At 53.5% G+C, this 12851-nt stretch overlaps 2 protein-coding genes across 3 annotated transcripts; one reads left to right on the forward strand and one right to left on the reverse strand.

Moving 5' to 3' along the window:
- Nucleotides 1–1270: 1270 nt before the first annotated feature.
- LOC122393591 (negative elongation factor A-like) lies at nt 1271–6430 on the forward strand. 2 transcript variants are annotated; one of them, XM_043389777.1, is made up of 10 exons: nt 1271–1631; nt 2093–2273; nt 2514–2587; nt 2916–3084; nt 3459–3617; nt 3895–4062; nt 4368–4537; nt 4833–4946; nt 5430–5598; nt 6062–6430. In XM_043389777.1, the coding sequence occupies exons 1-10, from the start codon at nt 1422–1424 to the stop codon at nt 6238–6240; spliced, it is 1593 nt and encodes a 530-aa protein (XP_043245712.1). In that variant the 5' UTR covers nt 1271–1421; the 3' UTR covers nt 6241–6430. The 2 variants fall into 2 exon arrangements, with proteins under 2 accessions (XP_043245712.1, XP_043245713.1); XM_043389778.1 differs by lacking the exon at nt 2093–2273 and having other exon boundaries at nt 1437–1631.
- A 241-nt stretch (nt 6431–6671) lies between these two features.
- Nucleotides 6672–9665, reverse strand: LOC122393590 (striatin-3-like). The gene has a single exon (XM_043389775.1). It carries the CDS (start codon nt 9407–9409, stop codon nt 7328–7330), a length of 2082 nt encoding a protein of 693 aa, XP_043245710.1. The 5' UTR covers nt 9410–9665; the 3' UTR covers nt 6672–7327.
- Between the last annotated feature and the right edge of the window lie 3186 nt (nt 9666–12851).

A 12851-nucleotide genomic window follows, 5' to 3' on the forward strand; every position in this document is an offset into this window, starting at 1 on the left:
GGCGGCTCTGAGGGCTCAACGCCGGAGCCTCTGACGGCCTAAGACGGGACCTTCGCATCGGACGGCCACTCACCGGTCACTTTTGAGGGCCCCACACCGACGACTCTGAGGGCCACCACCGGCGTCTGAGAGTACCTTGCTGGTCTCTGAGGACTCAACAGGGCTCCTGAAGACACCGCAGACCTCTTGAGGGCCCCTTGTCGGTCTCTGAGAGCCCCTGTCGGCTTATAAAGGGTTCGAGCCAGCAGCTCTAAGGGTCCCGCACCCGGCTGTGATGACCCCACACTGCAGTTGAGGGCCCACAATGGCAACTGTGAGGACCCTCACCAGCGCCTCTGAGGGTCACACACTAGCACCTCAGAGGGCCCACAGCGGTACCTCTGGGGCCCCGCACCAATGCCTCCGAGGGCCTCACACCGGTACCTACCTGTGAGGGCCCACACCAGTGCCTCCAAAGGCTTCATAACCGGCGGCCCTGAGGGCACTACACCGGGGATTTTTGGGGCCTACCGAAGGCACAACACAATCCCTTAGTCTCGCTGAGTTTCTATCCCAATCCCATACCGGCTTCTATCCCAATTCCGGCTCAACTTATTAGCAGCCCCCCCCCCCCATGGGTCAGCGGCGCCGCGCCAGTGCCGGTGCCAGGGGCCAGCGCCATCGGGGCGGCAGTCGGCCACGCGCACTCAATGGTTAGCGCTTGCCGCTTAGCACCGGCGGCTAGCGCACGCCCGGCGTGTTATCGACCGTGAGTCGCTCCAAAACGGCTGCAGTAACTGGTCGAGATAGGCATTAAGCAGATGAGGAGATGCAGGTGGATTGATGACCGGCAAGCTTTTGTGCTTTACGAGGGCGAAGGGTCCCGTCGAAGTCGGCTGCTAAGCCGTAAGCGGATTTTATCAGATGCCGGTTCACTATGACCTTACTATGACCTTCCGGGTCCTGGTCCGCTGACGCACTCTTGGAGAGCCGAATCACAGCAAAACTCCATCCGCGACTGTATCTATACGGCTTACGCTTTTCTGAAAACGTCTGCGTTTGGCCTCCTACGGGCCCGGCCGGCCGGCCCCGATTGGCGATCCACCAGTGACGTCACTGGTAGTGTTAAGCTGATTGGCGAATAATACATGGGGAAAACCGGGACGACATCCCCCTGAGCATGGTGGCTAATGGCGCTAATGGGAAGTATTGGGAATATGGGGTCCGCAACAAAAGACAAACCAACGCTTTTGTTTACTTCCGAAAAGACTTGCCGGCTCGCCGCCAAATTTGAAATCCTTGATTCCCGCCTTTTCGTTGGTCGCGTGTGTGGCATGCAATTTTATTTAGGGAACTTGCAATTATACCGTACTTACAATTACTGACCTTTCATTTTCAATGCAGTTTGCAAGCATACAGTGAGAGGCATCTTTTGAGCAAAAATGTCCAACGTACGAGACAGTGACACATCACTGTGGCTTTACAACAAGCTGGGGACGTCAAATGAAACTTGGATTGGCGGGTCCATCTGTTCTCAATTAAATGCAACTGTATTGCGAAACATTCAGGAATGTTTCATGGAGCTCCAGACTCAGGTGAAGCTGAAACTGCTGCTGACATTTTTACATATCCCACGAAAACACATCGAAGAGGTAAGCTGCACCGTCATGTGGCTGGCATTTGTTTTTACCGTTTACGTACGTTATTTGGTTATCATGGTAGCATGAAAACAACCGAATATGGCTAGCATGTGAGTAAGCCTTTTGTAGGACTTTGACAAAAGTTATGTCAAGTTACACTTGCTTATGGTCATAAAGAGGGCTTCTAAATCTCAGGCTCCTGAAAACCTTGTCTGCCGAGTTCCAACTGACCCCAACCATGACCGCGACTATGCACCATTGGAACGCGAAAGTGCTGATTAAAATGCCGGCGATGTCCCACGGAGGTGACTGAAATTCATTGGTAGGCCTGTTAATGCTTTATTTAAAGATGCCAAAGCCATTCTCCGAATGCAACGCCATAGCGATAATATTGAAATGCCAGAATTATTGGTAAGGCTCGGGCCTACCAAGCCTAAAGACACCCATGCGACGTCCCTCGCTGTTTCTTTCAGTGGCGCCCGGAGATGGAGGGGGTGCTGGCGACTGCCGTCCGTGACTCGGATCAATGGGTCTCCATGTTGGCGGAAATGCTGCAAACCTTCCCAGCCACGGGAAGTTTGAACACGGACATCGGACAGGTGGAAGAAAATAAAAACATCTTCCGGGATCTCGTCGCCGACCTAAAAGAGCTATGTCAGTGTCGGTTGTCAGTTGTCAGAGTCTACTGTTTCCCACATAATTGAAGCGAAAACAAAGTATGTAGTATGCGGCGGGCTTTGCTTCAACATGCTATGCTAATAGTTGAGTTTTGTGAACTATATAAACACTTACCTAACAGTGACATAATGCCCCTGGCAGTTGGCAATATCACGTCCGTGGTTCGTCGTCGTCATGCTCGCCCTATTTCTCACCGCCTTGTTTTCCTCCTCCCAGTGAACGGAGACCTGGACCTGAACCTTCTCCCACTGGAGCACCATTATTTAAACAAGACGGCGTTCAGCGAGGTCGTGAGTACCAAATAACAGCATTGACAACTTATCAGGGCTCAGCCATCTATCAAAAAAGGACTAGCGTTATCCATGGTGCGTCCCGACTCCCGTCCATGATTATTCCGTCCGTTCGTGACCGGTCTCTCGCCCGTGACCGTCCCGCCAGACCCATGCCGTGGTATCGTCCCTCCCGTCCGGGAACCGCTCTGCTCCACAGTACATATCTGTTTCGGCCGTGATACCTGTCCCGTCCCGTGAACCGTCACCCGTTCCACGATACCGTCCCATCCCGTCCCGTCCGTAACCCGTCCCACTCCTCCGTCCCCGTCCCCTGCCGTGTCCCCAGGCGCCGGAGCGCCATTTCCAGCTGCGCCGCCAACCGCGGGCAGTCGCGCTCCGCGCCGACCTGCTGCGCCGGGCAGACGAGGCGGCGGCGCAGCTGGCGCGCCACGCCGCCGCCGCCGCCGCCGTACCGGTCCGCTCGCGCTCGGCGCCGCGCCGACCCGACACCGCCGGTCAGTGGACGTCGTCACGCAGCCGTTACACTGCCAATGGAGCGTCACAGACGCGACGGGGCATCACAACCCATGAGCGTGCCTGAGTTCAGCCAAAACGGGCTGTGAGTTGGCGGTGGCGCTTACTTATATAACTGCCACTAGATGGCAGCAGCAGTTAACGCCTGAATATATGCTGTGCCGCATTGCTCGTAGTAGAGACGGCAGCCCAGCGGTTTTGCGGGGCCGCATACAAGACTGCTTACTTTAGAACGACGTGTTTCTACAACAAAGATTCGTGCCTATGACAGTGCTGACCTGGTTGAAACTGTGTAGTGTGTACTATTTTTTTATATAGCACTGGCCCGACATGAGCCGTGTCCGCCTGCCGGCAGGGCTGCTGCGGACGCCGTCCCGACTGCCGCTCGGCGACGGCGAGGGACGCCGTTCGCTGCCCTCGCTCGGGCTGTTACCGCACCAGACTCGAACAGTCAAACTGCTAGACATTTCTGAACAGCCGGCCTCGCACGGAAAGCGCCGCAGGAAGGCCTCAGGTGGGGAGAGCCGCCCGGCACCAGGCGCCGTCACCACGGGGGGGGGGACAAACTGAGGGTATGCAATGCAGGCGATATTGATGGGTTTTTCGGTGATCAAGTGGTCGATATGTAACTAATCACGAAGTGATAAGTGATTCTGATGAAGGAAAATGTTCTAGATTATCTGAACTTCAGGAATTTGTCTAGCACAGCTGTCAGAATATTCCGACTAGACATTCGCCGTCTCCCCAACTGACAGCCAGTCCCATATTGACACATTTTGTCCCCGTCCCAGCTGAGAGTGGGACGTCCTCGCGAGGCGGCGGCGGGCCGGAGGAAGGGGAAGCTGCCCAGGAGGAGACAGTCGCGCCCACACCAGACTACGCCGCCGGCCTACAGTGCACGCCGGCTCCGGCTCCGGCCGCTACGGTCCCAGCCCCGGCGGCACGCGGCCCGGTCACAGGTCAGTCCAGACTCCAAAGCCCGCCTTTACGGATCCGGCTTGGCTGCGGGAGCCCATGAGGTGTCACTGACTGTCGGTGGCCATGTGTCGGTTATGTGTCGCCAGGACTATCCATCTACACATCACATATATCAGTGACTGGCGCCAGAACTATCCATCTATCAGTGACTGTCGCCAGGACTCTCCGTATGCAGTAACGTGTTACTGTCCGTTTATCATCGGCGTGTCGCCAGAGCTGTCCCTCTGCTAACCCCGTATCACCAGATAGTAGATACAAATGATTCGTGACCTGCTGCCGTCTCCAGGGCTGGCGCGGCCGCCCTGTGTGGACCCACAGCCTGCCGCGGTCCCCAAACTCGGACCCAGCGTCAGCGCGGCCCCGTACCGTCCCGGCCCGTCCATGTACGCTCCGCAGCCGCCGGCGCAGCGGCCGGCCCGTCCTGCCACGGGGTGTTCCGGCTCACATCTGGAGCAGGTCAGTTCGCCAGTGATCGGGTCCTGTCTAGGGAAGAGCTGGCCGCGTATCGTAGAGCTGTCTGTGGAGAGTGGCTCGCTGTTGTCTGAAAGGCAGCATTCTTTGGTTCGCCGCGGTTGTTTGGAAGGATGGTGGCTCGCTGTTGTCTGGAAGGCAGTTAGCCTGGTGTCGGCTGGGGAACACCTGGTGACTCAGCGCTGTCTGGGAGTCACCCCGGTGCTGTTTGGGAGGGGAGGGTAGGTCGACCTCGTCTCCACCCGCGGATCCCGCTGGACCAGCCGCCTCTGTCCCTCAGCTGCTGTTCCGGCGGGTGGTGGACGCCGATCGCAAGGGTAACGCGCCGCAGCCAGTGGCGCCTCCACCGCCGCCACCCCCGTGTGCGCCCCAGCCGCCGCCGGCGGCAAATGAGGTGAGCGGACCGCCATCGCCGGTCTGGTGGGAGTCGATCGCGAATCCTCGCCACAAATAAATCGCCGGGATCCTTATGAGCCTCGATGTTCTTTGTCGCATTCTTCCTATAGCGCATATTACATACGCTTTCACCGTCAAAGGCGCTCCATAGACATGCTCTTAATTTTAGTCGTGAATGCGTTAAACATTATTATTTGGAAGCAGGACCAATGCTAGAAAACATACAGCTCCAACGTGTGAGGGAAAGATGGGTGGCATCTACGAAATCAGCCGAAGAAGACCCATGTCAGTGCCGAACCCTCCCTCCCTCAACCAGTCACGATGAACGGGGTACTGCTAACTGAAGACACTCATATTTGACTGTTAGTCGTTTGCATCTCTGAAATGATTCGCCATATTAACTGTCTTGTATGCCTTGCAATCAATCACCATGCTTCTGGCCGTCTCCCCGCCCCATATCCCCTTCACTCACCGCCGTCAGTCGGAGCTGCACGGTTCGGGCGCCGGTCAGCAGGCGGCCGCCGCCGCCCGGCCGCCGCTGACGCTGACCCGGGAGCAGATGCTCGAGGCGCAGGAGATGTTCAGCACGGCCAACACGGCCACCCGGCCGGAGAAGGCGCTCATCCTGGGCTTCATCGCCGGCTCCAGGGGTGAGCGGTGACCGGCGCCGGTACCGAGCGACCTGCGAGACGGGTCGTGAGCGTAGTCCGTCGGCGGGGGTAATCTGAGCTGGCCTGCCGGAGGGGGAGGGGGCGGGGCGGGGAGAGCGCGTCGAGCCTGATCTTATCGTCGCGGCAGGGCGTTATGATATGTGCCGGGAGGGGGGGGGAGGGAGATTGAATGAGATTACGTGCAGCCGGTGTTGTGTCGTTCCTGTTGAGTGTTGCCGACATTTTCTTGACACTTTGACCTGACAATAACGATTGTTCGATATACCGCACGCTTCCAGTTTTCAAAGCTGGTCGCATATCAGTTTGGCTCATAAATGAAGTGTGTTTGCAATTATTGAATGAGACTGACATAGAAACCTCCCCCTGCTGCAGTCTGAAAGAATACCAAATTACCGTCTCAAACTGAGCAACTGACGCTACGTTCCCACTCCGTCGCTGCCAGAGAACCCGTGTCCGCACCTGGGAGACGTGGTCACCATCAAACTGTCCGAGTCGGTCGAGCGGCTGGCGGTCGCCGACGCCGGCCAGAGCGCCGCCGTCCTGGCCGAGACTCACTTCCAGATGAACTACATCACCGGCGAGTGGAAGCGCATCAAAAAGTTCCGCCGGCTGGCCAGCTGAGCGGTGTGACCGGATCCGGGCCGCGGTCGGCATAGCCGAGCGCCGGGGCACGCGGCACGCCGCCGTCAGCGAGGACCGAACCCTTTCCACTTTCAGTGTTGCTGTCGCTTGCTCCATTTGATTTTAGCCTGCGACCGCTTTGCGTATGACTCGGCGATGTTACATTTGTTCAACGACTACTGGTCATAAACATCGATGATTCAACAAGCGTTGTTATTATTCTGTTTTAGGACGCAAAGGGAGCTATTTTGAGACTAGCATATGAATGTAATTTATATCGCATTGAGGTGAATCACGTCAAAACCGTGATATGAATTTGGCTGGCGAGCACGCAGCTGTAAGTTAAAAACGAAGTGTCATCCTTCTATCCTATAGCGCCCACATTCCCCTCGCCACAAACATATACGCTACACACCGAGCAGATGCGCCGCGAAAATCGAATCATTTATTTCTCTGCTTGAGGAAGTGTGCAACTCAAGATACAACTTAGAACCATCAGCGCAGCAGTAAACGGTTCAAGTAGCACCACCGGTGGGCGGTCTGTTAATTACAAAATCAAGAGCGCAGACGGAACACGTTAGGCTCGTTACCGAGTGTTGAATATGCACATAATCATAATCAAAAAAACAATTTGTCGGCAGGTTGCACTAGTTTCTACCCGAATAGTCGCAGTGAGTACAGCCGACAGCGCCGACGGAAGATGAAAACGAGCCGCCTGCTGCGAACTGATCCAAAAAGTTGGCTGCACCAATCAGCGCAGAGCGCCCAACTCACCAGATTCGGCGGCGAGGACGTACCTCTGTCCAGCTGACGAGGCAGCGTCGTGGGCCACGGGACGGCCACCGCCGCACCATCAATACCACCGTCGTATAATCTCAGAATTCTCATAAAATTCGCGCACTGTCAATAATCGGTAATCGGAGGACGAAACCTATCATTAAAATCACCTGCTCAATGACTGACATAAAAAGAAACGAATCATCAGTCGCACACACTCGCAATGACTCGGCGCACATGTCCACTGTTCACCCACTGTCCGGCGGCGTCACCTCGAGTCCAGCACAGCCGCCCGCCGCCTCTGCGCGGCCTAGACGAACACCTTGGCGAGCGCGTCGGCGCCGCCGGACGCAATGTACGGCTTGGTCGGGTGGAAGCCGACACAGTGGATGCTCTCGTCGCTCTTTTTGCGGTGCGCGGTGATCTCCTGGACGCACTGTTTGGTCTCCAGGTTCCAAAGGCGCACGCTGCAGTCGTGGCTGCCCGAGAGCAGGTAGAGGCCGTTGGGGTCGACGGCCAGGCTGGTGACGGCGTCCTGGTGCGCCACCATCGCCTGCACCACCTTGCCGGTGACGTTGTCGTAGAAGCGGATGTGGCGGTCCTCGTGGGCGGCCACCGTCACCGGCATGGTGGGGTGCGAGACGACGCAGTTGAGCTGGTCGCGCGCCGCGCCGCCCTCCACGTTCTGGTTGGACTCGAGCTGCATCACCACCTTGGACGTCTCCAGGTCGTAGACGGCGCAGCGGCCGCTGGTGTAGGCCACCACCATGTGGCTGCAGTCCTCGTGCACAAAGTCCACCGAGCTGGGCACGCCCATGGCCGGCTCGGCGGCGTACGACTGCAGCAGCGGCGCCTTGCTGCCGGGACTCCACAGCTTCACGGTGCCGTCGGCCGAGCACGAGAGCAGCTGCGGCTTCTGCGTGTGGAAGGCCAGGCCCCAGACGGCGTCCGTGTGGCCGCTCAGCGTCAGACTGAGCACGTCCGGGTCGTACGCGTCGTACGGGTCGATGTTGGAGTTGGGCACGTTCCAGACGCGCACGGTGCCGTCCACGCCGCCCGAGTAGCACTGCTCGCCGGTCGGGTTCATGCTGACACACAGCACGGCGCCCACGTGGCCGCGGAATGTGTAGATCGGCTCAACGTCCAGAAACGCCGACTTCTTGGCAGGAATAGTGCGCTTCAGGTTCCACAGCTTCATCGTGTGATCTTCACTGGCTGTGACCAGCACTGGCTCAATGGGATGGAAGGCCAATGCCCTGATCCCATCAAAGTGGGATCTCAGCGTGTACTTGGCATTCCACATCTTTGAGTATGACTCCTTGCTTGCGACTGCATCATCATACATGCCCTCTGCATCATTGGAGACAGTCAGCTGGGCAAGCTCTCCCAGGCCCATTTGTTCAAGAGTTTCATCATTCACACCAACACCATACTGTCCAGCACTTTGCCTGGCCTGTGACTGCTGGCGTTCTGAATCCACCATTCTCACACCACTGTCTTCCCAAGGGTTCACTATGTTGCCAATGTTCCCAAAGTTGAACTCTAGGGACTTCAAAGCCATCACCATACTTGATGCATCAGACTCATCGTCACCTGCACTCTTTTCCTCTTTTACAGTGTTGATCTCTTCACTTTTCCAGTCATCATCATCATCATCTCCATCATCCACTTCAACACCATCATTCAAGAAGTCAAAGTTTTCTAAAACAGCCTGCTCTGCTTCCCTCAGCATGTCCTCAGATAAAAGCCCTGCTCTGCTCTGTGCTCCTGCTTTTGACTGTCCATCTCCTTTGGCAATCACTGGCTCACTGTTCACAAGTGGTGGGCTACCATTTTTGTTCTCTTTCAGTCCTAGCAGGGATCTCACCCTATTTGATCTCACATCAATCACAGTGTCTGTGTAGCCAATCTCATGTAAGTACTGCCTTAGAAGCTGTCGACCTTGACGCCAGGAAATATTGCTGTTTGCTGTGATCATTTGATCACCCTCCATGATGTCTTCTTGACTGCCCTCATCAAACACTGGAGGCTTCAGGTCACCTTGTGAGAGCTCAGCACCATATTTGAGCTTGTGATACCTAGCCCGTTCCTGTTTCAAGGCATGCTCCAGCATTTTTATCCTCCTCACCAAGTCGTTCTTGAGATTTTCTTGTCCCTTTCTTTCTCCTTGTAGAAAAGCAATTTTTGCCTCCAGCTCTGCTCTCTCAACATCCCACTTGGATCTCTCCAGCTCAAACTTCGCCCACTCATGTTGGATGTAGTGCAAGATCCCGGGTATTGAATATGCATTCCTGGGATTGTCATCTTGCTTTGAACCAACCGACATCCCTTCAGTCACTTGACCATTATGGTTTTGAACAGACATGTCAGCCTCACCAGCTGCAACTGTCATGACCAGTACTTACTGATCGCACCTCATTCAGCTCAAGCTTGAAGCCCAGGTTGAGGTGGCCGGGCAGACGTGCATTCTCATTCTCTGCGAACCGTCATTGCCCTTGGGCATCCAGACTTTAACAGTTAAAATCCAGCAAAAAGGACTTCATTAAGCACTCCCACTTCCCAAAATCGACAGTTCGACCCATTCAGACAGGACAGACCCATTGGGACAGACATCGCCCAACACACAAGCCCAACACAAACAATTGATAATAATTGACGCACAACACCGTTGCTCGTCGCAGTTCTCATTCGCCATTTGTTTTGTCTAGAGATGTATAAGTACTTTTTCAAAAGTAATGAAACGGCATCAACAATACTTTGATTCTAAAAAAGTAAATTAAGTTAATTTTTTAATAAAAATGTTCATGTCTAGGTTATTTGTGCACAACTGGAAAGCTGGCTTAAATGTGAAAAATAGCTTCAAGGTACTTGCTTTTGCTTTTACTGCAAAAAGTAAAAACAAAGCAGACATTAGACTGCATTAGGAACCAAAAATAAAAGCCTTCTTAAATCATTTAGTATGGACACACACATTACCCCTCATTTATTCTTTTTATGCTTTGCCAACATTCTTGCAGATTCTAACAAATTTTTGCTGAAATTACCAGCAATAGCTATGTGTTGAAGTGTTAGCTTCCTTACAAACTACTTAGATCCAAAAACAATTTATCAAGTAGATCCGCAAATTCAACTTGTCTTTATTTTGTTACGATTCTCAAACCTTACATGCATGTTCCTTCTGCTTGCTGCATTAGAGTTTGAAGAAGATAAAACACGTCGAAGTGTAAAAATGCTGTATTTTAGTGGTACTCTTTTTCTACATTTCTGATGCACGGGACGTTTTCGACGCGTTAGGAAAACACAAAAACCAACAACAATAAAGTTGAAGTTTACTGGCTTGTATGATGTTGACGTGAAATGAGTGTCTGATAATTTTGACTGTTGGCCGCAATTTTTGTATTTAATTTCCTACGGAGTATTTGCATAGTTACGTTAATGATACAATGACAATGGGCAATAGTAATCCGCGCGTGTTTTAGGTATTCCTTTTTTCAATTTTCTTATGAGTGATGGCATATTTAGCTACATTTATCAGTAAGCTGGAGTTGGTCATGTGATGAAATGAGTACTGTATGAGGTAGGGACAGTTATACCGATTCCAACAGCTTGTCCTTATTTTGTTACGATTACGATTCAAATGACGAATTGAAGACTGAAACAAGACTGCGAAGTTGGACGCTTGAGCCTGACGGCTACACGCCATGAAGAATAAGAAGGGACAGTAATAGGTAGTCATAAAGCAGGCGTCACACTTCCGTGTTAACGGCCGGAGGTCCGGTGACGGGCTGTGGCCTTGAGACGGCCGCCAGTTTATTACGTCACAAACGTACTATCGATGCAGAGTTTTCTATCGATGTGAGAGCTTTGATTTACGGAGCGGGGAGATGAAAATGACCAGCGCACAGCGGACGCAGGGAGAGGAAAGGATAAAAAAAAACTTGGTCACAGCAGCGGACTCGCTTCGAATCCGAAGGTCCCGGGTTCGAATCCCACCATGGCGTTGCCTCAGCGGCCACTTTATCGTACTTTTTAAGTTTTAGATGGCTGGGATCAGCAGTGCTGAGGGTGCTAGAGCTCACTGACTCGACTCCAATGCAGAGGTCCTGGGTTCGAGTCCCACCACGGCGTTACCGAAGCGGCCACTTTATCGTAGATGCTTTTTTAGTTTTATAGGATTGGGATCGGCAGTGCTGAGGGTGCTAGAGCTTACTGACTCGACTCCAATGCAGAGGTCCTGGGTTCGAATCCCACCACGGCGTTACCGAAGCGGCCACTTTATCGTAGATACTTTTTTAGTTTTATAGGATTGGGATCGGCAGTGCTGAGGGTGCTAGAGCTTACTAACTCGACTCCAATGCAGAGGTCCTGGGTTCGAATCCCACCCCTCAGCACTGCCGATCCCAACCCTCTAAAACTTAAAAAGTACGATAAAGTGGCCGCTGAGGCAACGCCATGGTGGGATTCGAACCCAGGACCTCTGCATTGGAGTCGAGTCAGTAAGCTCTAGCACCCTCAGCACTGCCGATCCCAATCCTATAAAACTAAAAAAGTATCTACGATAAAGTGGCCGCTTCGGTAACGCCGTGGTGGGATTCGAACCCAGGACCTCTGCATTGGAGTCGAGTCAGTAAGCTCTAGCACCCTCAGCACTGCCGATCCCAATCCTATAAAACTAAAAAAGCATCTACGATAAAGTGGTCGCTTCGGTAACGCCGTGGTGGGACTCGAACCCAGGACCTCTGCATTGGAGTCGAGTCAGTGAGCTCTAGCACCCTCAGCACTGCCGATCCCAGCCCTCTAAAACTTAAAAAGTACGATAAAGTGGCCGCTGAGGCAACGCCATGGTGGGATTCGAACCCGGGACCTTCGGATTCGAAGCGAGTCCGCTGCTGTGACCAAGTTTTTTTTATCCTTTCCTCTCCCTGCGTCCGCTGTGCGCTGGTCATTTTCATCTCCCCGCTCCGTAAATCAAAGCTCTCACATCGATAGAAAACTCTGCATCGATAGTACGTTTGTGACGTAATAAACCGGCGGCCGTCTCAAGGCCACAGCCCGTCACCGGACCTCCGGCCGTTAACACGGAAGTGTGACGCCTGCTTTATGACTACCCAGTAATATAAATAATGCCCTCTGTGATGCTGATGCTATTGTAGCCCTCAGAAGAAGACATCAACAAACATTTGCCTTGGCTATGCCTCGGGCAATGAAGATTGTTTCGGTCTTCGACTCTTCACTGTTGGCCCAGACTGCAAAGTATGGCAATTTCGACGAGATCTCGTCGGTGCGGGCTTGTTCGGCTGGTGCGGATTTTGGAGTGGTGCGGTGCGGATCTGGCATGGTGCGGTGCGGATTTGGTTTGGACCAACGCTTGGACCTTGGTGCGGTGCGGACTGCGGACTTCGCGTGGTCTTCTTACCGGGCCGGGTTCCCTTGTTGACTGTTCTTTGGAAAGCCCTACAAATGCGTGCCAGCCACGGTGACGCACGGTTACAAACCAAGGTTTTAAATTTACTCTACGAACTAACAATTGCGGCAGCACAAATCCATTCTCGCCTCGGGAATTATCGTGATGACGACGCCATTAGAACGAAGACTGGTTGCGGTGGTGACTGGTATGTCACATTAGCGAGCAGCTGGTTTGGATTGCCAATCAGCATGCTACTTGGGAATGACGTCATTGGTTTCACTCATACGAAAGTTTGTTGGTGCTATTTGATCAAGGCTCGTGAAATTCACACGTGACATTTAGCATGTAGAAGGCCCACAGAGGGGGAGAAGTTCCGAATGTAACATGACCCAATATGCCCTCCGGTGTCCGTCTATTTGCTCTATTT

Source organism: Amphibalanus amphitrite, unplaced genomic scaffold (assembly GCF_019059575.1).
Source record: "Amphibalanus amphitrite isolate SeventyFive unplaced genomic scaffold, NRLGWU_Aamphi_draft 000543F_arrow, whole genome shotgun sequence".
Classification (NCBI taxonomy): Eukaryota; Metazoa; Arthropoda; class Thecostraca; order Balanomorpha; family Balanidae; genus Amphibalanus; species Amphibalanus amphitrite.

Bases quoted from the DNA above. Each gene is read 5' to 3' on its own strand.
- LOC122393591 (XM_043389777.1), top strand. From the start codon at position 1,422: ATGTCCAACGTACGAGACAGTGACACATCACTGTGGCTTTACAACAAG. The intron at 1,632-2,092 runs GTAAGCTGCACC...TGTTTCTTTCAG, and splicing joins CACGAAAACACATCGAAGAG to TGGCGCCCGGAGATGGAGGG. The intron at 3,618-3,894 runs GTGGGGAGAGCC...TCCCCGTCCCAG, and splicing joins GCGCCGCAGGAAGGCCTCAG to CTGAGAGTGGGACGTCCTCG.
- LOC122393590 (XM_043389775.1), bottom strand. From the start codon at position 9,409: ATGACAGTTGCAGCTGGTGAGGCTGACATGTCTGTTCAAAACCATAAT.